Here is a 26,204-nt window from a genome sequence, read left to right as displayed (position 1 = left end):
GCCTTTCCAAGTCCATCTCCCATCATCCTTTGCAGTTTCTCGACCTCAGGGGGACCTGCGGCCAGGACTTGGTGGACACAGGTCAGGCTGTACGCGTGATGCTCTGGGCAGGCCACGGGGTCCTTGGGGTCCTGGAGGTAGTGGGGACTCTGTGAGAGTGACAGAAAGGCTAACGTGATCCTACCATCAGCATCCCTGCTTCGCTTCTCAGCCAGCCAATCACTGCAGGGATGGATGGGGCAGCGGCCGGAGAAAAATGCACCACCTTAGGTGGACACGGGCTTCTCTGGTCCTGTTTCTTGGCAGCCACGTGAAGGAACCCCCTTTGTCCTCCACTCAGTCCTGCGAAGATTTCATTTCGCTCCTGAGAGGTGCCGGACACTGTGGGGGTCCCGGGGACATGGTGTGAATAAAAAGGACACAGTTCCCGCCCTCTGAAGCTTACATTCAAGTGAGGGAGAAAACGATGAACCTGTAAATGTGCATAAGCACCTAATTTCAGATGGCGGCGTGTGCTGTGAATGAGAGTTCAGTGAGCTCTGAGAGAGAGTAAAAGGGAGGGGACCCATATCCGGGGCAGAGAAGTCCTGTCTCTGCAGGTGGAAATCTGCGACCATGATAATAATTATGTGCAGAGCAGTTTTCTACACGCTCCACACATGGGCTCCTTTAATCCTCTCAACAGCACCGTGAGGTCCTCATCTCCCCAGGCTCAGCTTTGCGAGGACCTTGACCTCACTGCTTGAAGCAAACTGTCACGAGGCAGTTTGTCTTAGGTCCGTCCGTCTGTTCAAGCTAAGGCACAGAAGACATCTGGGAAGACGTTTGCAGTAAGTAAAAGTTACAATGGATCCATATTTCTATATGCCCCCCTGCTGCCCCCCAGAATCCCCCGGAAGCTCTCTGGTGGTCCAGCCTAACTGGAAACAGACACAGGAGTGCTGGAGATGTATTCAGCCTTGCCAGGCTGGCGCTCTGCAGAGCCGGCACCTCAGCAGGCATGGGGCACACATCTGGAGGGTCCTAGGGGTCCCACCAGAGCCAACCTCGCATGACAGGCTCGCTACTTATTCTCTCTCGGCCCTCAAGCACTCTTGCACTCTTCTCTGCTGTGTGATTTGGGGGTTCATGCCAACAGATCGAGTCACCTGGGCTCCCTTGCCGCTGGCTTCTGGCCAGGCTCAGCCAGTGGGAGGCCTTAGTGGGAGACCAGAGGGAAGGAAGAGCAAGGTCCTTCCTGCCTGTGTTCCCCCCACCCAGGACTACAGCTCCTGCTAGATGGCCCCCCATCCACCAGCTCTTACGGGGCTCCGGCAACACTATTCTCCTCCACTCCCCACAGAGCCCTTCAAACTCGGGGCAGTGACAACTTTTTGCTGTCACTGCCCTCTGGCTTTTTCAGCATTCCTTGTTATTTCTCTTATCCCCACTTGTTCCTCTGCAAATATTTCCTTCATCCCATACGATTCCGTTAAACCATTATGAATGGAACCCTGCTTCCTGCTGGGACCCCTACAGGTGCACCAGGCAACAGCCCTGAGACTTCACCGTGTAAGCAGTGAGCAGTGTGCCTGGGCTTGCTGATGTCTTCCTGCAGAGGACACTGGGCAGATGGGATAGACCATCCCCTGCCATATCCCACGTGTGCTGGGGTTACTGCGTTTTGAATAATATTGGGACTGGAAGGATGTCGAGCATTCCTTTGGTGGCAGGTTCTTGAATACGTTTTGGTCTTTTAATACAAAGTCCTTTAAAAAAAAAGGCTTGGGGCTTCCCTGGTGGCGCAGTGGTTGAGAGTCCGCCTGCCGATGCATGGGACGCGGGTTCGTGCCCCGGTCCGGGAAGATCCCACGTGCCGCGGAGTGGCTGGGCCCGTGAGCCATAGCCGCTGAGCCTGCGTGTCCGGAGCCTGTGCTCCACAACGGGAGAGGCCACAACAGTGAGAGGCCCGAGCACCGCAAAAAAAAAAAAAAAAAAAAAAAAAAGAAGGCTTAATATCTGACTGCCGTTGCTTGAGAGACGAGCCTGAACATTTTAAAATGCACTTTAGTGCGAGATGGTTGAGAAGCTGCGAGAGGCGCTGAATTCATTTTGATCCACTTGAGTTGTAACAACACAATACCCTGTCCTCCTGAAACTATATTATCTTCAACTCTGTGCGTTCCTCACTTGTTGAACTATGATGGATGCTAGTCACTTAGCTCTAGATTTTTAAACAGAAAAAATAAACTGGGAAATGATCTCCCTGGATTTCAAGACGAGCTTATAGAATGGGGTTGGGAGATGTGTCACTGTAAGTGTTAGTAATTTAGGCATTTTAAAGAGGTTTCATACTGGCGTTTGGGTCCGTTTTCTGGAAATATGAGGGTTTCCATGGCAGGCAATACTAGACTTTAAGAAAGGAGGTTTGCTAGCACTTGATATTGATTTATTGCTCTATTTGGCTCTCCCCATACATCGGCTGAAATATGGCTGAATGCCAGTGAAAAGTCACCAGAGTTGAAATTATGAGGCAAGTAAAATAATGCCACTTGTGTATCGTGAAGTACTGCATCTCCATCTCATGATAGACTTGAATGCTATCATATTTAGATCAGTGTTTTTTAGTTGCAAGCAGAAGGGGCTTAAATCAGGTAACCAAATATCAGAGACAATGCTTTGGCTCTAGTCCTGGGACAGTCCAGGGTGTGAATCTGGCTCCTTGGCTGACTCTGGGACCTCCTAAGATGTAATTCTCTCCCTTGCTTCCGCCTCCATCACCTCTTCGGCATCGGCATCCTCTTTTGCCTTCACTCTCAGGCAGAGGCTCTTTATAGGCTGAGAGCTTAATTCTGCCAGCTCAGAATCTCCTCTCTAAAGAGACCAAGTTTCCTAATTTCCTCCACCCCATTTCTTTCTGTGCTTTGCAAAGACCACTCTCTGTTTGTTAGTGCAGACTTTCTTTCTTTTTTTTTTTTTTTTTTTTGCAGTACGCGGGCCTCTCACTGCTGTGGCCTCTCCCGTTGCGGAGCGCAGCCTCAGCGGCCATGGCTCACGGGCCCAGCCGCTCCACGGCATGTGGGATCCTCCCAGACAGGGGCACGAACCCGTGTCCCCTGCATCGGCAGGCGGACTCTCAACCACAGTGCAGACTTTCTTTAGGTTGTGGACCGTAGCATGGATTAGGTCTCAGGTCTTTTCCTAGCAAGCATATTCCGGCCATGACCTTGGAGCCAGGTATTGGTTTGGATCCTGTTTCTATGACTTCCTAATTGTGGCACTGTAAGAAAGTCACACAACATCTCTGAGACTGCCCCATCATGTGTAACCTGGCAATGATAGAGCCTCTCTCAGAGGGCCATGGTGAGATTTAAGTGATGAAGGCCCGGGCACAGTGCTTGGTATATGCCAGGTACCGGGCGGGGTGCTGTTATAAAACACCTGGGCTCATGCCTTGGCTTAGAGAGAAAGTTAACCCAACTGCAGAGCCGTAGCATCCCTTACGTGTATGGTTGTCTCATTGTTTGGAATTCTTTTCTTTTACTTTATGCTGATAGAGAACTGGATGGGGTTAGCTCTCCGTAGCCAGGGGTGGGGTCTACAGTGGCAACTGGTTTCTGGAAAGTCCCGTCCCTTGGTGGGATGTGTGAGATTTTATGAAAAGGGCCTGCGTGACGGCTGACTGGTTCTCAGGGCTGAAGGCCGCTCCGTGGAAGTATCTGCAGATGGACCGCAAGGCAGCCACCTGTTTACCCTCTGCTTCCTGCTCCCTCTGTGAGTTTGTGCCGTGTTTGGGCGTGTGTGCCCGTGAGTGCCTGTGTGTGCAGGACGTGTGTGCTTGCACATGGCAAACTTGCTACCACCTCAGGGCCTTTGCCCCTGCTGTTCCCCCATCCGGAACACTGATCCATGTCCTCCGTCAGTGAAATCTCAGCTCTTCAGGATCTGTTCTCAGAGGGGCCTCTTCTCACAACTCTATCCAAATGATCCCTCTCCCCATCACTTTACCCTGTTTTATCTTCATCTCTGTGTATCTCTGCATCAGTCAGGATGGGCTCGTTGATGCGGTGACAACAAACCACCCCCAAGTCTCAGCGGTTTAAAACAGCAAAGTTTATTTTGCACTCACACTGTGAGCCTCTGGGGACTCTGACCATCATAATCTCGAAGGTGGCCCAAACGGTGCCTCATCTTGAACTAGAGGCTTGTACTGGTGACGGAATACTTGCCTAGAAGGGAGACACAATGTGTTGGTCAGGCTCCATCCAACCTCTAGTGGGCCAGAAAATAGGAAAGGCAAGTATTTAGGGCAAGTCACTAATGACTATCAAATTCACTATTTAACAGTGGCCTCATTTAATTTTATATTTGCTTTGTAATAGTCTCCTTCTACCAGAATATAAACTCCAGGAGATCAGGAATCGCCCCTGCCTTCCTCACGACTGATCCTCAGTGCGCAGAACAGAGCTTGGCACCCATGAGATGCTAACACGTTTTATCAAACGTTTGAATGAATGAGTTATAGTCCAGAACTTAAGAGACCCAGCGAAGAGTGTAAGTTTGCGAAACCCTGGCAGAATTAGAAACTGGGTATAGACGACAGCTTCTTTTTATGTCTTCTTAGGCACAGTGACCATGATGTTCTGGGACAGTCCTAACTTAAGACGTTTGGTTCCCATCAGAGGCTCACAAACCTCCAGCAACATGCTGTCATTCTGTGCTCAGAAAGCGTGGTCCCCCCACTCCTAGCATCTCTCAGGAGGGCGAATCCAGCCAGTGTGCATCAGAGGAAGGAAGCTGTGGCCTTAAGACTGAATAGAGTTTTCAAGGAAACTGGCTTCGCAGGCACTGATCTTGAAGGTTCAGAGGCGAAGTAGGAATTTCTCTTTGCTCAGATGTTGGGCCTGAGTCCCAGACTTGCCCTTTTCACCCAACTGTGCTCGGTCTCCCAGCACACTCCTGCCCGCCCCACCCCCGGTGGTGGAGGGTGCATGGGGACGTACTGAGGTTGCCAGAGGTCGTCTGGCCGAGTGGCCATCGCGAGGCCACAGAGCTGCTCATTAGTGCAGTCTGGCTCAGCCACTGGAACAGATGTTTCCTTTCATCCCGTGGTTTCAGGCCAATTAGTGGTCGTCTTCCTCCGGGGGTCTGACCTGGTGCTGACTTCTGTCGGATCTCATCATTATCTGGAATCATTTTCATTCCTTGAGAACATACAGAGGTGGGAAATGAGATTGATGTAAGGTGAGCACTGGGCAAGTTCAAGGTGCTGGTACAGGAATCCTACGTGAACTCAGCGTCTCCGTCCCTGGAACCTATACACAGAGGTCTTTCCCTGTGCTGGAACATCCTATTTTTGCATCCTGTAATGGGGTATATGAGCAGCCTTGCACAACAACAAAAAACCTAACTTTTAACCACCGTTTCCTATTATTTCATGCATGATTCTGGCTCATACGTGCTTCTCTGGACCAAATTAGTCTCTTAAATTATAGCAGGATAGGCTCAATTCTATGTAAAAAATGTCAGGATTGCTTGCATAGATATAATCAGCAAAGGGGAAGTTGAAGAAGTTACATGCACATAATCCTTTCTAATTGCGGTTGACTTGAGACCCAATTTCTATAGAGTAATTGGCCTCTAAGAAAGATTTTTTGAGGCTATTGTAATACGATGGGCCAAGTAGGAGACGTGATGGGATCATTGGGTTTTAATTAATCGGTGACAGGAGAATTCCTGTTTCCTGAAGGGAGCTTCTCTCTTAGGGAGATTTACACACTGTGGGAATTACAGGGGCCTGCACATCACCTCCATTGAATTTCTGCCCAGCTGACATTTACTGAAAAGCTGCCAGGTAAATTGAAGATTACAGGAATTCTAATCTGATTTTCGACCCAAATGGCATTCAGGATGTCGGTCTATTTGTGGGATTCTCTTAACTCTACTGTAAAGTTTCAAGGTTAATGAGGTTATAGATTCTGTTTGGGTTTGTTTTTGAACACCCCAGAGTGTCTGTCTGTCTGTCTGGCTTGTCTTTAATTTTTTTGTTTGCTCCTGTGATGTTGAAATAACTGCAGGTGATTTGGAGGTGCTTTGAGAATGTTAGGACCAAAGGTAGATATTTTACCTTCTTAGATTAAACTGGTAAAAATCACGATTATTTGTGATACTCCTTGGAAAAGTGGTCCTTATTATCCTTACTTATCAGTGAGTCCACTGTAACAGTACCTGCCTTCAAAACATTAGCATCGGGCTTCCCTGGTGGCGCAGTGGTTGAGAATCTGCCTGCCAATGCAGGGGACACGGGTTCGAGCCCTGGTCCGGGAAGATCCCACATGCCGCGGAGCAACTGGGCCCGTGAGCCACAACTACTGAGCCTGCGCGTCTGGAGCCTGTGCTCCACAACAAGAGAGGCCGCGACAGTGAGAGGCCCGCGCACCACGATGAAGAGTGGCCCCCGCTCGCCGCAACTGGAGAAAGTCCTCGCACAGAAACGAAGACCCAACACAGCCAAAAATAAATAAATAAAAAATTGATGGAAGTGAAATTTAAAACAGGCAAGTCTGTGTATGGAGAGCTTGCTAAGTAAATTTAAAAAAAAACAAACAAACACATTAACATTGGATGCAAGGTGAATAAGTTCTAGAGATCTGCAGTACAACACTGCCTATGGTTAACAATACTGCGTTGTACACTTAAAATTTGTGAAGAAGGTAGGTTCATGTTAGATGCTCTTACCACGATGAAAAAAATAGCATCGGTGATTCCAAGTCCAGTAATGGCTGAGGAGTTGGTATCACGCTAATACTCTCACGGTTGACTCTGCAGAAAGTGGAAAAATACCCAGATACCTGAAGGTTGTAGAGAGTGACCAAAAGAAGCAGACACCTGGCAACGGGGAACAGCACTGTGTGAATTACCCATTTTATGACTTATAGACTGATGGAACGCCCCAGGCAGGGAAGCTGAAACTCAGAAAATCCAGGCTTTCTCAATGCTGTTATAAAGATGCCCACAGAGGAATATGTACATTGGAAGAGAGTGGGAATGAGTGATGCATGGATGGACCCAGCTAGGGACGGACTGGGGGGACCTCGCACTCAGGGATCCACATGTTACACTCTGAGGAAGCCAAAGAGGTGCGGGGTTGAAGGGTGCACTCCGAGATTGACAGCCCATTCATTCATTTATTCATGATGTATTTACGGAGTTCCTCCCATGGACCAGGTATTTTCTAGGCGTTGGAAGTATCACAGGGAACATGAAGAAAAATCCCTGCCCCCATTGAGTTTACAACCTAGGAGACAGAAACAGCCCATAGCAAAAGCAAGTAAATAAATAGAGGAACTCCCCTACGTATGAACCTTCAAGTTGTGAACTTTCAAAGATACGAACGTGCGTTCGCGTGTCCAGTCGCATAAGCTAATTCACGTGTCTGGCATACATTGTCACGTGCGTGCATCCTCTGCAAGTGGCTGTGCTTTTGTGTCCTTTACTGTACAGGACTGTATAGAGTACAGCAGTACAGTATCTTTATTTCTTGCCTGTTCACTCGATGCCAGCCCCTGGATGCCAGCTGTTGTACTGTACTGCTGTGCTTTTCAAGGTACTGTACTGTAAGATTAAAAATGTTCTCCTTATTTTCTGTGTGTTTGTTTTTTATGTATTATTTGTGTGAAAAGTATTATAAACCTATTGCAGTACAGTACTATATAGCCAATTGTGTTAGCTGGGTACCTAGGCTAACTTTGTTGGACTTAACGAACACGCATTCAGCACAGAACTTGTCCGTATGTAGGGGACTTACTGAAGAGTGTGTTCAGTGGCGTTAAGTAAGGAAAAGCAGGGAAGGGGGAAAGGGCTGGCCGTAGGAGATGATGGGTCTTTCAGCAGCATCACCTAAGGAAACAACACTTAGGAGGCAGCTTTTCAGGCCTTCCCTGAGGGTTGAGCTGTACAGATGTCATAGGGAAGGGGGGGGTCCAGGGAGAAGGAGAGGCGGCGGGAAGACCTCAAGGCAGCCGCACGCCTGGAGGAACAGTGAGGGACCAGACAGAGTGACCGAGGGGACGGTGGTGGCAAAGATGTTCAGGGAAATAACAGGCGTTGGGGCAGGGGGACCGGGTCATGGAGGGCCTTATAGACCCTTGTAAGGAAATGGGCTTTGATGCGAATGAGATGAGACTTCCTTAAGGGTTTTGAACAGGACAGTGAAAATGTTTGCCTCTGATTTAACAGGAGCCCTCTGGCTGCTGTGTGGAGAGAATCGAGTAGAGGTCTGGGGGTGAGGGTGGAAGCGAGGGATCATTTAGGAGGTGATTACAGTAACTGGGCAAGAGGCGGATAATGGCTTGGACCAGTGTAGGGGTAGTAGATATGGAGACAGTGAAGGTATTTGAAAACTATATTTCCCAGGTGGAAGTGACAGGCTTTCTGGACAGCACAGATGCTGGCTATTAAGGAAGGGGAAGCGCTCAGGATGACCAAGGTTTTGACCTGAGTAACTGGAAGGATAGGTGGCCTTGCCTTTGATGGGGGTGTGGTCTTGGCCTTGGGGAAGAGCGGAAGTTCGGTGTCAAGTCTGAGGTGACTTTTCGACCCCTAAGTGGAGCTGCTGAATAGGCAGTTGGATGAGAGTCTGGAATTTGGGAGACAAGTCCTAAACCTCACGATTCTCTCTTTTTTTAAAATTGATTTTATTGAAGTGCAGTTGATTTACCATGTTGTGTTAATTTCTCCTGTACGGCAAAGTGATTCAGTTATACATATATATGTACATTCTTGTTTTATATCCATGATGGTTTATCACAGGATATTGAATAGAGTTCCCTGTGCTCTACAGTAGGACCTTGTTGTTTATCCATCCTATGGATAATAGTGTGCATCCGCTAATTCCAAACTCCCAGTGCATCCCTCCCCCACGCCCTCCCCCTTGGCAACCACAGGTCTGTTCTCTGTGTCTGTGAACCTCATGATTCTTGCCCCTTCTGACTCCACCCCTTAAGGGCCATGAATCCTCCAAGTACTTTACTGTCACATGTCTGTGGTCTTTAAGTGATGCTGTAGGTGAATGTGAGCTTCCTTCTGATCTAGAGTTCTGCGGGCAGCTCATCTTGGGCCTGATCTTGGCTGGGTTGGCCACGAACATTCCCCCGGTCATCTAACTGCTACAGCCCCCTTCATGGGGAGCCCAGTGTAATCCTTTGTGCAGGATGTTGCTCCCGTATCTCAGCAGGGAAAACACCAGGACAGGTGATAAATTGGCGCTGCTTGTAGCTGCCAGTTGACCCCAGGTGACCAGGGTAGCCTGCAGGATGCTGGACTGATAGATGCCCTCCACAGCCACCTGGAGGAGTCCAGCTAAACCAGCACACATGGGGTGCGACCTGGGGACCCCAGCCTCATTAGCAGCTGCTCTCCTTGGAGGAGCCACCTGCCCCCTAGGCGGCAGAAGAATCCGCATATAATGAGGCCCTTCCCAGTGTAGGTGCAGAGAAATCCTGTGCAACACGACAGGAGAAAGGCTTTCACTGAGAAACAGACTCTTTGAAAGATAATTAGTCTTGTGTGTGCCTCTGCTTGCATATGTCACTGGGCCTGGGACAGAGGTGGGGACACGGTCCTTTCTATAAACGTGCCAGCATGAATGAGTGAGTGCATGTGATGTTTACTCTCCCTCCAGCGTGATCTCTGGAGTCAGACCGGTGGTGAACTCCAGAGACTCCATCGGACTTGGAGGAGGATGGTCCTTGCTGGAGCCCCTGGTCAGATGGGGCCATGTGACTGGTTCCGTTCTCACTTCCAGACCAGAGCACTTCAGTGTCAGGGAATGACCAGAGCTGTCCTTTCCCTTTGGGTCAGAGATCAAATGTTCTAGAGGCAGAACAGAGTGTACAAAGTGCTCTGTTTGTGTAAAAACGAAGCAAAGAATCACTCATGTTTAGGCTCGTAGGTGCCCGGACTATCTCTGGAGGACCAATGAGAAAACGAATACCTTTGTGCCATTTGCAGCCACATGGATGGACCTAGAGATGATCGTACTAAGTGAAGTAATAAGTCAGACAGAGAAAGACAAATACCATATGATATCACTCATATGTGGCATCTAAAAAATGATGCAAATGAACTTACTGACAAAACAGAAACAGACTCACAGACTTAGAAAACAAACATGGTTACCAAAGGGGAAAGATGGAGGGGAGGATAAGTTGGGAGTTTGGGATTGACGTATACACACTACTGTATTTAAAATAGATAACAAGGACCTACTGTATAGCACAGGGAACTCTGCTCAATATTCTGTGACAACCTAGATGGGAAAAGAAGTTGAAAAAGGATACACGTATATGTATAACTGAATCACTTTTCTATACACCTGAAACTAACACAACCTTGTTAATCTACTATGCTCCAATATAAAATAGAAAAAAAAAAACCCAAACAACCGAACAGCAGTGGATTCCATGAGTCATTGTGCATAACAAGAGTATCGCTCAAGGTTGGTAGCAGGAAGACACAGAGAGAGGACAACTCTGAGAAACTGTATTCAGGAAGTCGGTGGGAGGTGGTTTCTGGTCCGTCATTTCCTACAAAGGTTTTCAGAATGTTGTCAGAAAGACAGAGGCAGAGGGGGGAAAATTAACTGTGGCAGTTGTCTTCGCTGTGTCTGGGCTTGCCATGGTGATGCTGATAAAATCAAATAAGCTGGCAGTGAGGGTGAGTTGTTATTGTGAGAAATAGTCCAGGATCTGGCAGCTGAGAGAGTGGAGGCGCCCATGGTGTTCGCTCATGATCAAGACTGATTGTTTTCAGCTCTGGGAAAATGTTGGTAAGCAACACCTCACACCAGTCCGTGAGGTACTTTGAAATATTTAAAAATGGAAAAAAGAAGAAGAATTTAATATCTTTTTTTTTCTGTGGTTGGAAAGTGGGGCCATGAGCTGGTCGACTTATCATGAGCTGGTTTGAGTTAGGTGGAGAGTTTCTGGGAGTATTTACCGCAGAAAAATGTATTTGAGATTTCAGCAAAATGAGGATAAGCCAAGCAAGGGAGAGTTGATGATGGTAGTTTTCTTTTTTTTTTTTAATTGAAGTGTAGTCGATTGACAATATTGTGTTAGTTTCAGGTGTATTGCAAAGTGATTCAGACACACACACACACACACACACACACACACACACGCACATATATATTTCAGATTATTTTCCAGATAAGCAGCAATGATTTACTGTGTAGCATAGGGAACCACAATATATTCAGTATCTTGTAATAACTTATAATGAAAACTAAAAAATATATAACTGAATCGCTTTGCTATACACCTGAAACTAACACAATATTGTGAATCAGTTATACTTCAATTTAAAAAAATAATGCTACAATCAACACTGGTGCACAACTTTTTATGTGGACATATGTTTTCATTTCTCTTGCGTATATACCTAGGAGTGAACTTGCTGGTTCATGTGGTATGCTCTGTTTAGTTTTTTGAGGAACTGCACAGCTGTTTTCCAGATCAGCTGTACCATTTTACATTTTTGCCAACAATGCATGAGGGTTACAAAATTTCTTCACATTCTTGCCCACATATTTTTGTCTATCTTTTTGACTACAGTCATCCTAATGGTTTGAACATGGTAGCTCACTGTGGTTTTGATCTGCGTTTCCTTAATGGATAATGATGTTGAGCATCTTTTCATGTGCTTATTGGCCATTTTTATAGTTTCTTTGGAGAAATGTCTATTCAAATGCTTTGCCCCATTTTGTTTTGCTATTGAATTGTAAAAGTTCTTTATATATTCTAGATACTGAATTTTTTAATCAGATATATGATCTGCAAATATTTTCTCCTGTTCTATAGGGTGTCTTTACATTTTATTGATAGTATCTGAAGCATTAAAGTTTTAAATTCTGTTTCTTTTTTTTTTTTTTTCTTTTTGTGGTATGCGGGCCTCTCACTGTTGTGGCCTCCCCCGTTGCGGAGCACAGGCTCCGGACGCGCAGGCTCCGGATGCGCAGGCCCAGCGGCCACGGCCCACAGGCCCAGCCGCTCCGCGGCATATGGGATCCTCCCAGACCGGGGCACGAACCCGTATCCCCCGCATCGGCAGGCGGACTCTCAACCACTGCGCCACCAGGGAGGCCCTGTTTCTTTTTTTTTTTTTTGTGCTTGTGCTTTTGGTGTTATATCTGAGAAACCATTGCCTGAACCAAAGTCACAGAGATTATTGCTTATGTTTTTTCCTAAGAGTTTTATAATTTTAGCTCTGACACTTAGGTCTTTGATCCACTTTGTGTGAACAGCATCCTGCTGTTCTAGCTGATTGTTGCCATGTGGGAATGTGGGATAGATAGTGTTGCCTGCTCTTCCAATTTTTTCCAAGAAGCCAGAAATACCAAATTTTTTTGGTGTGAATATTCCGCATTTAAAAACATTGGCACCCAAGTCACATTTCGTGAAAACACAGTAGTGGAGGTGGTTAATATCTGTGGCCCTAGCCACGTGCAGCACAGGTACCACATTGTAACCTCTGGGTTTTCTACTTAACTTTCCTAGTCTGCTACAAATGCAATAAATGAACCCCTGTTCTTGGAGTATTCCCATCTGACACAGTCTTAGGATTTTTTAAAGGTTCTAGATAGCAGTTGAATGAGAAGCCTTGAAATGAAACCAATGAGGAGAGAAGGTTTTGAGTCCAAAAGTTCCTGCTCTAAACTAGGGGCTTTTAAATGTTTTTAGACCTCTGCCTGCCGACTACAGTCTGATTCGTCAACCTGAAACATTCTTTCCACAGCGAACTCAGAGAGAGCAGTCAAAGCCTACATGAGAAGGCAGTGCCTGGATCTTGTGAAATTGCAGAAGGAGATGATTTATTCATGCCAGGTTCTGAGAGCTGGTCATGAGGTCATGACGAAAAGAGCTGCGTGACAGGCAGAGAGATGGACTAAAGACCCTCTGCCCGATGTGGATGAACCTAGAGTCTGTCATACAGAGTGAAGTACGTCAGAAAGAGAAAAACGAATATCATATATTAACGCATATATGTGAAATCTAGAAAAATGGTACTGATGAACCTATTTGCAGGGCAGGAATAGAGACGTAGACGTATAGAACGGACATGTGGACATGGCGAGGAAGGAGAGGGTTGGACGAACTGGGAGATTGGGATGGACATACATACACTACCATGCATAAAATAGATAGCTAGTGGGAACACACTATAAAGCACAGGAAGTTCAGCTCGGTGCTCTGTGACCACATAGATGGGTGGGAGGGAGGCCCAAGAGGGAGGGGATATAGGTATACATATAGCAGATTCATTTCATTGTCCAGCAGAAACTAACACTACATTGTAAAGCGATCATACTCCAGTTAAAAAAAAATTAAGAAAAAAATTAAAAAGACCCTCGGCCCTGTTGATGGGTTTGGTGAGCAGAGCGGTTTGTGCCGTTCCTCTCTGGGAGGACTGCTGTCGGCGAAGGGGGAGTCACAGAGTGGGAAGGACGTCTGGAGGGGAAGAGGGTGTGAGGAGGGGCCCCAAGCAGTGTTGCCTGTTGTCTGAGCCCATTCTGCAAAGATTGGCCTGAGTCCGACCTCCTCCAGGAAGCCTTCCCTGACTTGCCAGTTTCTTTCTGCTGCCAACACCGTGACACAGCCTCTCTGGCTTCACTAAGCACACATTCCTCTGAGCGCTCGCTCAGACTGTTGTTTGATATTCAGTGCTTCCTTCAACGGGTATTTAATGAGCACCAGCTAGGTCCCAGGCTAGGGACACAGTAGTGAGCAAAACAGGCTGAAATCCCTGCTTTCCTGGCGCTTATGTGTATGTGTGAAATACATAGAGAGAGAGAGAGAGAGAGAGAGAGAGAGAGAGAGAGAGAGAGAGTCAACATAACAGATAAATAACTTACTTAGTATGTTATACACTAAGTTCCCTACATACAAACGAGCTCCATTCCTAGAACGCGTTCGTAAGTCCAGTTTGTTCATGAGTCTGACAAAGTTAGCCTAGGTACCCACCTAAAACCATCGGCTATATAGTACTGTACAGTAATAGGTTTATAATACTTTTCACACAAATAATACATAAAACACAAACACCAAAAAATAAAGAAAACATTTTTTGGGCTTCCCTGCTGGTGCAGTGGTTCAGAATCCACCTGCCAGTGCAGGGGACACGGGTTCTAGCCCTGGTCCAGAAAGATCCCTCATGCCGCGGAGCAACTAAGCCTGTGCACCACAACTACTGAGCCTGCACTCTAGAGCCCGCGAGCCACAACTACTGAGCTCACATGCCACAGCTACTGAGCCTGGCTCTAGAGCCTGTGCTCCGCAACAAGAGAAGCCCCCATAATAAGAAGCCCGCGCACCGCAATGAAGAGTAGCCCCTGCTCGCCACAACTAGAGAAAGCCCGTGCACAGCAATGAAGACCCAACACAGCCAAAGATAGATAGATAAGTAAATAAGTAAATACTAATTGTATTTCTATAAACTATAAACAATTTGAAAATGAATTAAATTAATTTAAAAAATGTTTCATGTACCACAGTGTTCATAGCAACATTACTTACAAGTGCCAAGAAATGAAAGCGGTCTTTGTTGCTGTGTGCGGGCTTTCTCTAGTTGTGGCGAGCGAAGGCCACTCTTTGTTGCTGTGAGCGGGCTTCTCATTGTGGTGGCTTATCTTATTGCAGAGCATGGGCTCTAGGCACGTGGGCTTCAGTAGTTGTGGTTCGCAGGCTCAGTAGTTGTGGCTTGTGGGCTCTAGACCGCAGGCTCAGTAGTTGTGGTGCACGGGTTTAGTTGCTCCATGGCATGTGGGATCTTCCCGGACCAGTGATCGAACCCATGTCCCCTGCATTCGTAGGCGGATTCTTAACCACTGTGCCACCAGGGAAGTCTTTTTGAATTAGTGTTTTTGTTTCTTTCGGCTATAGACGTTGAAATTGAAAAAACCTTATTGAAATTGAAAAAAACCTTATTGAAATTGAAAAAACCTTATTTAACTTTTTAAAAAGAAATTTCATTCTTCTATTTTATTTTTAGGATAGGATTTATCATGACCTGGGCTTACCTTGTTTGTTTATTTACCTGACTATTAAGAGAGAAATCGTGTCTATCTTGTCTACCAATGAATTCTCCATGGCTAACACATATTCACGGCTTAATAAATGTCACTGAATAAATGAATATGCCAGGGATTGTAGTGACCGTGGTGTTATGATAGGTTTTGACCTTTGAGAACTTACGTTCATAAGATTTAGCAATTGTGCTCCTTGGTATTTACCCAAAGGAGTTGAAAACTTATGTCTACACAAAAGCCTGTACACGGATGTTTATAGTAGCTTTGTTCATAATTGTCAAAACTTAGAAGCAGCTAAGCTGTCCTTCAGTAGGTGAATGGATAAATAAACTGTGGTCCATTCAGACAATGGGATATTATTCAGTGCTGAAAAGAAATGAGCTATCAAGCCATGAGAAGACGGGGAGAGGCCTTAAATGCATATTATTCAGTGAAAGAAGCCATTCTGAAGAGGCTATGTACTATATGATTCCAACTCTGTGACATTCTAGAAAAGGCAAAACTCTGGAGACAATGAAAAGATCAGTGGTGGCCGGCCAGGGGTTGGGGGAGCAGAGCGATGCATAGGTAGAGCACAGAGGATGTTTAGGGCAGTGAAAACACTCTGTATGAGACCATAACGGTGGAGACGTGTCACTATACATTTGTTCAAACCTATAGAATATACAAAACCAAGAGTGAACTGTAATGTAAACTGTGCACTTTGGGTGATAACGATGTGTCCATGTAGATTCATTGATTGTAACAAATGTACCGTCTGTTGGGGGATGCTGATGATGGGGAGGCTCTGTGTGTATGGGGGGAAAGGGGTATATGGGAAACCTTTGTACCTTCTCCTCAATTTTGCTGTGAACCTAAAACTGCTCTTAAAAAAATAAAGTCTTTAAAAAAATTACATTCTAGTAGTAGAGACAGACCCATCTTATCAAAGTAGAGAATATCAATATACGTACCAGGCAGGCAGGAGAATAGGGCTCAAAACCCAGCTGACTGGGACTTCCCTGGTGGTGCCGTGGTTAGGAATCCTCCTGCCAATGCAGGGGACACAGGTTCAAGCCCTGGGCCGGGAAGATCCCACAAGCTGCGGAGCAACTAAGCCCATGTGCCACAACGACTGAGCCTGTGCTCTAGAGCCCGCGAGCCACAACTACTGAGCCCACGTGCCACAGTTACTGAAGCCCGTGCACCTGGAGCCCGTGCTCCGCAACAAGAGAAGCCACCGCAATGAGAAGCCCGCGCCCCGCAACGAAGAGTAAACCCCGCTCGCCACAACTAGAGGAAGCCTGCACGGCAACGAAGACCCAACACAGCCAAAAATAAATACATAAAATAAATAAATTACAAAAAAAACCCCCAGCTGACTGGTAGCTTCTCGTCTCCCAGAATGCACATGACACCCCCCTACACACAAATTGACAGGGTGTCCTACTTTGTTGAGTGTGTTCAGAGACTTAAACAAACACGTATGGAACTCCTACACTTTTCCAGGCACCGTTCCAGCTGCCACAGTCAGAGCAGCAACAATACAGGTACATTGTTGTCCTGGTGGCATGAACAGTCAAGAGAAGAAGTCGGAGTTTAGTCTCATTGTATTTACCGCGAGTAACCAGCAGGCTTACTCGGGGGCGTTTGCTCAGTGTGATCATCGTTCAGTATTTACCTGGCTTTTTGGTCATCTTTTAAAATAATGCCCAGAAAAAGGCTCATAAGAAAAAAGCAGAATCCCTGAGACCAGAGACAGCCTCTCTTGCTCCATTTCTAGAAAAAAAAAACTCATATGGGGAAAGCATCTCCGCCTGGTAGCTCAGAATTATCTAGAAGTTTGTGGGGAGAAAAAATAGTTTAGGTAAATGGTACAACCTGCTAGAGAGCAATTCAAGCTTTTGAACTCTCCCTCGTCCTTTACTGCTCTCCCCCCCATTGCCTTCCCTCCCCACCAGCCTCCCTCCGTAAAGCAATCGTCACTGTCATCATGAGGGACCTGCTGAGAAATGGCAGGATGTGCTTCCTGGGGACCAGCTGCTGGATTGGGGCCCATCCATCTCCCCTGCTCCCATTTCTCTGCCTCCTTCTTGCTGGCGAGTCTGAGCTGCAGCCATACTGTGCACTCGAAAGCTGTCCCGTGGTCACATGGAGGGGGCTTAGCTTTTATTACAGGACAGGTTTCCATGGGAAACAGGGTCTCTGGGAAGCAAGTCCTTTGGGGAGGAGGCTGTGTGTTCTAGCTTGAGGGGAGAAATAGCCAAGCAGTGTCCTGCTTGACCCCTTCCAACACACACACACACATACACCCCCCCCCCCACACACACACACACACACACACACTTCTCCACCCCAGGGAAAAGAAAAATATCTGATGATTATCTCATGACTGACCCTGATTCCCCAAAGGCAGCTGGTAATTATTAAATTGAGAGAATCATGGGACACTTTCTAAATGGAAAAGCTTATCAAGAATAGATCAGGAACAGGTAAAGTTAATAGTTATCAACCCATTTCCATAGAAATGGACTTATTAGAGGGCATGCCAGCTGCCTAGAAGTAAAAGACCCCCTTCCTCTGGTTTGAGGAAAATGACTTAAAATAAAAACTTATGCATAGAAGTGACTCTAGGGCTTCCCTGGTGGCGCAGTGGTTGAGAGTCCGCCTGCCGATGCAGGGGACACGGGTTTGTGCCCCGGTCTGGGAAGATCCCACATGCTGCGGAGCGGCTGGGCCCGTGAGCCATGGCCGCTGAGCCTGTGCGTCCAGAGCCTGTGCTCCGCAATGGGGGAGGCCACAACAGTGAGAGGCCTGCGTACCACAAAAAAAAAAAAAAAAAAAAAAAAGTGACTCTGACTGGATTGTTATTCCATTTGTAGCAGGTCCACAGGAGAAGAAGAACCCACAGTTAAGGGGGGGCCAGCCTTCCCACGCAGACCCTGCCCCCTTTGCCCAAAGACTGGCCACTTCTGCACCCCAAGACCAGAGTGCAGATTTAACAGGATTAAACTGCTGATAACAGAGAGAGTTATGCTCCTTTTCTGCTTGTGCTGGATTTTCACTTTCTCGGCGGTAGTTTTTCTGAAGTTTACTGAGTGCTGAGACCCAGCAGGCATTAGCAGCAGCTCCTTAGATCTGCTTACAAGCACGGTGCAGACTAAAGAGAAACTGAAGATCTGATCTGATAGGGCCGAGCATCTCTTATAGGAGGAGACTTAACAGATGGATCAGTGGAGAATCCCTGTGGTCAGAGAAGTGACTAGGCTGGGGCGTGGTGGCTGGGAAAGGGAGGTGACCAAAGCCGAGAACCAAGTGCTCAAGTTCCTAAGGTCCTGAAATCCCTCTCACAGGGCCCCGGGAAATAGGGGTCCCCTGTTCCCATGTGAGCCCACTGTCATCCTCTCATGAGGCCAGGTCCCTTATTCAACACACATTCCCTTCCCCGTGCAAAACAACATGTGCAAATAGATACTTGATGATTCATAGCTCATGGGTACCCACACCAGGACAACCTGGCTAGATAATTTTAATAAATCTATACTTCAATTTAAATAGCCACTTCTGGCCAGTAGCCACTGTATTGGACAGAGCAATATCAGAGAGTTTCTTAAAACCTTGGCTAAATGGAAAAAACGTTGGACGTGACGAATTCTAATGTAATTCTATTTGGGGTAGAATTCCATATCAGGCAGGTCACTGTAACTTAGTTTTGCCAACACTATAACTATACTATAGCTATTTTTAAAAAATTTTTATTGGGGTGTAGTTGATTTACAATGTTGTGTTAGTTTCTGCTGTACAGCAAAGTGAATCAGTTATGCATATACATATATCCACTCTTTTTTAGATTTTTTTCCCATATAGGTCATTACAGAGTACTGAGTAGACTTCCCTGTGCTGTACAGTAGGTCCTTATTAGTCATCTATTTTATATATAGTAGTGTGTGTATATCAATCCCAATCTCCCAATTTATCCCTCCCCCCACTTTCCCCCTGGTAACCATAAGTTTATTTTCTACATCTGTGACTCTATTTCTGTTTTGTAAATAGGTTCATTTGTACCACTTTTTTTATTCCAAATATAAGCAATATTATATGATGTTTGCCTTTCTCACAAGGAGCTAGAAGATTTAAAGAACAAATTTACTATAGCTATCTGTCAATCCTGTGGTTTCTACCCTGTTCTTAAGTCTTAAGTTCTTAAGTCTTCGTGGTTGGGGGGTGGAGGAACTGTCCACGGTAGGAGATTCTGCTGGGCAAGCAACAGGCAACAGGCTCTTTTTCAAAACTCTTTCCCTACAGGTTGTGGGTTCGGTGTCTGGGCTGCAGATCTTGTCCTAGATCCCCAAAGGCAGGGAAGAGGCTTCCCAGCTCATTTTAGTCCAGGCAGACCCATTGTTGGTAAAGGAACAGGTTGGTGGGGGTCACTCAAGTTTTCGGAGCTGTGAATCCTTCACTCTGCTGTCTTATTGCTTGGATCCAGATACAGCTAGATTCAGGGTGACGGACAAAGACTTAGGGAACAGAAGTCATTCACAAATCCCATGCTGGATGGCTCTTTGTTTTAACTCTCTGTTTAGTAACTTCTCCCATCAGTGCACTAGTCAGCCTATAATTTATAAGTTCATGTCCATGATGAGAGGCTCTCCCTGTGTAGAAAGATGCTGAGAAGGACACTGGCCCTTTTCACTTATATGTGCCCCATCCACTTTCTTCCCCCTCCTCCAAACAACGTGCAGTGTTCAATGTTGTCACTCCATGAATGAAGGCGGGTGGGGTTTTCTTCCGTTACATCCCATCCCACTGCAGGCTGAGGACATGAAGAACCCAGCAGAGCTCCTTATTCATGTAGCTCATAGTTGGTGTCACGGACTATGCACCTTATGGGGTCCTTTCCCATCCTTGGTCTCACGATGCTTTCACAAGCCCACGTAGGCACCAATATTCTCCCCAAATTCTAAAGCTCAGAGTTTGCACCACGGGTCCACAGCCACACAGGTAAGTAGAAGTAGAAACAGCCAGAATCCAGGCTGTGCCTCACGATTGGAGTAATGGTGGCCCTAGATGAAGGTGTCGGGCCACGTCCCGTGTGTGGTGCTTGGATCGTGGCGTCCGCAGGCGTGGGGTTGGGGAGGACTGAGCTGTGACGGTGCCCAGAGATGCAGTGCTGTCTGAGCTGCTCATTCAGTGAAGGACAGGGCCCTGAAGACGGATGGTCTGTCCACTAGGAGGTGTGGGCCGTCTGTGGGCAGCCTGTGAATCAGGCTCTATCGACACCGCCTGTGAGCTGTTGAACTTGGCGAGCCTTCTTTGGGTTGACAAAGAGGAATGTGGCAATTGATCGCGTTCTTGACATTCTGCTGAGTCTCGGGTTTTAAACTGCACTTTACTGTGTGTTTGTTTTGCAGAACAAATGGCTCCTTCTATGAGATCTTGCAAGTGGACTTTGGAATTGACAACAGCAGTGACCTGGCCGGCGCCCAGCAGATCACCTGGCAGGTGGAGTACCCGGTGGAGGACGCCACGAGGGAGCTGGTTGTCTCTGAGATCTTTGTCAGCCAGACCTCCTTCGTGGGCATCGTCCCGCTCGCAATGGTGAGATGTCGGGCTTCAGAATCAGTGTCACAGAGATGTTTTCTTCGAGTACTTTTTTTTTTTTTTTGCCTTGCCGTGTGGCACGTGGGATCTTAGTTCCCCAACCAGGGTTCAAACCCTGGCCCCTGGCAGTGAATGCCCAGAATTCTAACCACTGGACTGCCAGGGAATTCCCTGAGTACTTTTAATATTCAAAGAAACAGGAGCATTTTATAATCTGCTGTTTTCTATGCACCTTGAAGTTGCTTGAGCAAGGGAAATACACTTAAGTTATATTTTATTTACTTGATTTCTTTAATGCCTCCTTGGAAACTAGGGCCTGCTGTGTAAATCTGCTTTCCTTTGTGGATCCTGCTGAACCGCCTCCTGGGGAGCCCGTGTTTTTTATTGGCTCAGCCTGTGTGTCCTGAGTGAAGACAGTTGCATTGAAATGCATCAGGAGTGTGTGGTGGGCACGGCCTCTCTATATGCTGAGTAAGCAGCCCCAGGTCAGTTGCCCTGAGAGTTCCCATGTAGCTTGGGGGTTGGCAAACTCTAAAATGCAGATGGACCACAAGAGCCTTACTGGGAACTGACCAGATGAACCTGGATAGTGTCCCAGAGACCATAAAACCACATGTGTTTCTGTTTCTGGCCTGGGGGTGACCAGCTCTCTCCTCTGAGCTTGGCCGAAGCTCTATTCACAATCAGGCTCGGGGAACGCCTCTGAGAACAGTATCGTGGACAAGGTCCCAGAACCTGAAAAGACGGTGCCGATGGGTCACAGGGATAATAAACCCTGGGAGTGCAATATTGCTAATGCCCTTTCCCACACTGGAAATGTCCAAACACATTCTGCGCTGCTTTGACCTTCCTGTCTGGGACCAAGGCATGGGGGTCCACACCTAGCGATTCTAGGACAACCTGGGGGTACTTCTATCATTCATACTCAAAGTTGGATACCAGGGGTGAGATCCTTGCAAATAAAACCCTCTACCCTACAATTAATTCTGCAATTCCCATATTTGTGTTCTTGACGCTTTGCCCCAAAACTCCCTTTCCCTACGTCTCCTCATATCTGGCTCCTTCTTTTTTTTTTTTTTTGCGGTACACGGGCCTCTCACTGTTGTGGCCTCTCCCGCTGCGGAGCACAGGCTCCGGACGCACAGGCTCAGCGGCCATGGCTCACGGGCCCAGCCGCTCCGCGGCATGTGGGATCTTCCCAGACCGGGGCACGAACCCGTGTCCCCTGCATCGGCAGGCGGACTCTCAACCACTATGCCCCCAGGGAAGCCCTCTGGCTCCTTCTTGATTCGACTGTTAAGAGGCACCTTCCCTGACCAGGGAAGTCAAGCTGGCTCTCCGTTCCCCTTGCCCCTCCCTCTCTGTCCACATCTTCATCCTCTTCTATCTTCTTCGTAGATATTGTCAGTGTTTGAGGTTTAGGATTCATCATCTTTGTTCCTCCCCAGAAGGAGAGATCCGTGACAGTAGGCTTCCCATCAGTTCTGTCCACTCCTGTGTCCCCAGCACCTAGAACAATGCCCGGGGCACTTACGATTTGTCCAGTGAATGACTGAATCCCGTGCTGTAATCCCAGCTACCGGGATCATCTAGTTCTTGAAGGCTAGACGGTTGGAGATGATCCACAGCAGCAGTGATCTGCATTTTGGTTTGAGGGCGGCCCCAGCTTCGTGGGAAAGAGCCCCGTGAGGGAGCAGCGGTGGATGGTGAGGATTGTAGGATAGAGTGAGACAATGCTATGCTCCCTTTCCCGGGACCGTTCCTGTCAAGTCTCCAGGTCGACCAAGATCGGGCCGAGGTGGTGTTATCTCTTTACTCGAAGCCCTTAGGATTTTGCTCTATGTCTCATCAGTACCAGTCAATTCCCTGGGGCTTCTGCAGCCTCCTGCTTCTTGTAAGGATGAACGTCGTGCCCTTCTCTCGTGGGCAGGTGTGGGTTCCGAGAGGCGCTAGAATGTGATGTATGTTGACGTGCCAGGAGGCTGGAACCAGGACAGGGGTACGGACCTGCGGTCAGCCCAGTACAGCCCACCGACCCATCCAGCGTGCCGCCTGTGTTAGTAGAAAAAGTCTTATCGGAACACAGCCTGTTCCTTTGTTCTGAATTGTCTAGGTTTGCTTTAATGGCGTGATGGCAGAGAGGTGAGCCTTTGGGACAGAAAGTGTATCCTTGGCCAGAACTTTAATTTTAGCATCTTGTAATAAAGTAACCTAGGGAGAATACTGGTGAATGGGGACTATTATCCTGTTGTTATAGGGCTTCGGCGGATATTGTCTCCTAGTGTGGCCTTTCCCCATGACACCTTTGCTTGGTGAGACCCTCCAACGCTCTTTGGCCAGAGGTGAACTCTTCTGTCATGATGCCGCCTGAAGACGTAACTCATGGCACTGGTCTGAGTGGGGTGCTCATCACTGGGTCAGGGCACACGGTGAGGTGGGACAGAATCTAGGGAAGAAGGAGGTGGTGAAACCAGGGCGAGGACGGAGAGCCTGGCAGAGCCGGCCAGCAGGCCAAGAGACAGGTCGGCTCGGACAACCTTTCCTTGGCTGCCAGCACGTCCCCGTGGGGCTCATCCTCTGTCCTGTGCCCGTTCTTAGTGACAGGTGCCTGGTGCAGCCCTGGGAGGGGTCCAGCGGATGCGCGCGGTGCGCTTATTTTGGCTGCGTCGCCGGCGCTAGTTTGTTCTCTGTGGCACGCGCTCCGCCAGCCCCCATCTTCTCCCCCGCTGGAGCCGTCTGAGCTGCCTGCTTCTCCCTGGCTTCTCCGAGGAGGCTGTTGTATGTTTGCTGTGCTCACTGCGTGTCTGTGATGATTACTGTCTCCCCATCTGGCTGATCTTTACTTAGGGATGGTTTCTTGCATTTGGCTTTAATTCCCACTGGCTGGGAAGTGCCAGGGTTGGAGGGTTGAGTGGTGTCATGTATCGCAGGGCACCTCTGGCATCCCTGTGAAGAGTGGCTCTGAAATGCCTCCAAGGGACCAGAGCTATTTAGTAAAGTTTACGGTGGAACCAGAGTCGGTAGTTCATCTTTTCTCTTTCATCAGTTGTTTTAGCTGCTTTCCAAACCCGTAACTGCCGCAGAGTGGCCTTCAGGGGAGAATTTTGCCTACTGCTCTTAGGGTGTAAGTAACTTTTATGTAATTCTTCCAACCCCACCCCCGACCTTCTTCTCCATTCCCTTCTCCCCCTCCCCCTCCTTATACTTCTTCTCAATGGCAGCTAACCCTGGACAACTTATACGTGATGTAAGGGTGCTAGATTACTCGTCCATGGGATGTTCAAACAAAACTGGCCTTGCTATTGTATCAGAGTCTACTGAGGAGTGGAAGCCACTTTTGTAGTTAGGGCAGAAAAACTTTAAGTGGAAGCATTCAGGTATGCAGGAGGTAGGACAGATGATAAGCCAGGAACAGAACACAGGAAACTCAGGAACCATAGCTGGAGTGGGGATCCACCCACCCCTGGGTTGGGAGGCAGGAGGAGGTGATCCTGGGGCCCAGGACTGGGGTCCTCTAAGGAACACCATCTTTGGGGTCAGCACGTCTGGGAGCCAGAACCCACCAGGGGAAAGCTTGGGAATGGATCTGAGGGCAGACAGGCTCCGGCTGATGCCCTTTTATTGTACGATGTAAGTCTGAGGTCCCAAGGTGTCCCAGAAGCCTGTGCGTTCAGAACCTGGCCATGCTGAGCCTCAGTCCTGCTGACATCTTCTCATGGCTCACCCTTGGCCCAGAACCCTCCATTTGGTTGATTTCTTGTCTCTTTCACCTTCAAAGCCAACTCTCACAGAGGGTTCTTCTGGCCACTCCAGCTAAATTCGTTCTCTCTTCCGTCTGTAATTCATGCTTATTGACGTGATGCTTTGTGCACTGCCTGTTCCAGTCTGGCTCCAATCACGAGAAAGAATTTGAGCAGGGAGAGGTTGATATAAAGGACCATTAATTATAACAGGGACTGGAATAATGAGAGGTCGCTTGCTAAGAAGTGAAGAGAACTCTGAAGAATATGGGAATGGCCGAGTCAGGAGCCTCCACTGCCCTGGGGTGGAGTTAGGGCACCTGAGCCAGAGGCCTTTCCCCAACCCTCTGAGATCCAGACCTTGCTGGAGAGGGTTCATTCACAGCCCACTGAATGAGGAGAAGCTGCTGAGGTAGCGTACCAGTGGAAATGGCTGGAAGTCTGGGGACAGCTATCCATGGGGAGCTGTCTCATCAGAAGCACTTGCTACCAAACCGCTCAAAGTGGATGCTGGTGAAAGCTGCAGGTCACTGGATGCTGCAGGAGCTGGATACAGGGGTTGGGGGGAAGCCACCAGTGCTGGAAGAGTGCCCCAGAATCAGAAAGCAAACACTTTCCTACTGAAGTGTCTCTCCAGCGCCCCCTGACATAGCATAACTCTTGCCCATTGGCAAAGGACAGCTGTTAAAGGCTCAGATCCATTTTCCCAGAGCAGGTCATGAGGGGTGAATTTGGAGCCAAGGGGCACTGAATTGATGACCAGAATACTCTCTGTCTTCCTCCACTGGATCACAAGCTCCTCGATGGGAGGGACCCTGTTTGATTTGCTCACCAGATGTTTTCTCAGCACCAAACATGGTGCCTGATACAGAGTATCTGCTCAGCAAATGAACAAATGGTTACATTTACCATCAGAACCTGAACCCACTAGCTGGATAGCCCTCATTTGCTGTATTAGTTTCCTTTTGCTGCTGTAACAAATCACCACAAACTTAATGCTTTAAGGGAACACCAATTTATTATCTTAAGAGTCTGGAGGTCACAAGTCTGAAATGGGTTTCACGGGGCTAAAATCAAAGTGTCAGCAGGACTGTATTCCTTCCGGAGGTTCTGACGGAGAAGATTCTCCAGCTTCTAGAGGCTTCCAGCATTCCTTGGTTCATGGCTCCGTATCACTCAGACCTCTGCTTCCCTTATCACATCTCCTTTCCTGACCTTCCTGCCTTCTTTTCCTTATAAGAACCCTTGTGAATACCTTGGGTCCACCTGGATAACTCAGGATCATCTGCTCATCTCAAGATTTTTGACTTTCCCATTTGCCATGTAAAGTAACACATTCACGGGTTCTGGGGATTAGGATGTGGACATCTTTGGGGGACTGTTATTTTCCTACCACTGGCCTTAGGCAGGATCCCAGCTCTCCCTGTCTTGGTCTTGCTCAGGCTGTGCACAGTGCTCTCCATCCCTCCTCCCACGACCTTCTTTCATCAACACCCCAACCCCAGGCTATTCCCTGAGGAGCTCTCTGGACCTCATGTCATCCCCAGCCACCCAGCACCTCTGACAGCTCCTGGGGACACCACACTCCTTCACCAGGGAAGCACTTTGAGCTCTGCATTTCCAGAGGACCCCACAGCAGAGCTGCCACAGGCATGGTGATCACAAATCTCTTAGCTTACACACACAGCCTTGCCCCAGGGAGGATGTGGACCACTGCGGGCTGGGGCTGCATAGGCTCCTGTAATAGCTTCACATCTTCTTCCTCCAACCTCGGGGCCTGGGAGGAGATCGGACAGCGGAGCCAGCTGGCCTCTTATTCT

At 47.9% G+C, this 26,204-nt stretch overlaps 1 protein-coding gene across 1 annotated transcript in view; it reads left to right on the top strand.

Annotated features, from left to right (window-relative positions):
• The window catches only part of LOC132502799 (transmembrane protein 132B), a 374,167-nt gene that overhangs the window by 267,531 nt on the left and 80,432 nt on the right, over positions 1-26,204 (top strand). The window contains exon 4 of the mRNA XM_060118978.1: positions 20,455-20,641. Coding sequence (XP_059974961.1) covers positions 20,455-20,641 — 187 coding nt within the window. The remainder of the gene's footprint in view (positions 1-20,454; positions 20,642-26,204) is intronic.

The sequence above is a fragment of the Mesoplodon densirostris genome, chromosome 15, assembly GCF_025265405.1.
Source record: "Mesoplodon densirostris isolate mMesDen1 chromosome 15, mMesDen1 primary haplotype, whole genome shotgun sequence".
In the NCBI taxonomy this organism is placed as follows: Eukaryota; Metazoa; Chordata; class Mammalia; order Artiodactyla; family Ziphiidae; genus Mesoplodon; species Mesoplodon densirostris.
The sequence above is the reverse complement of the archived record's forward strand: the minus strand, read 5'-3'. Positions and strand labels throughout refer to the sequence as shown.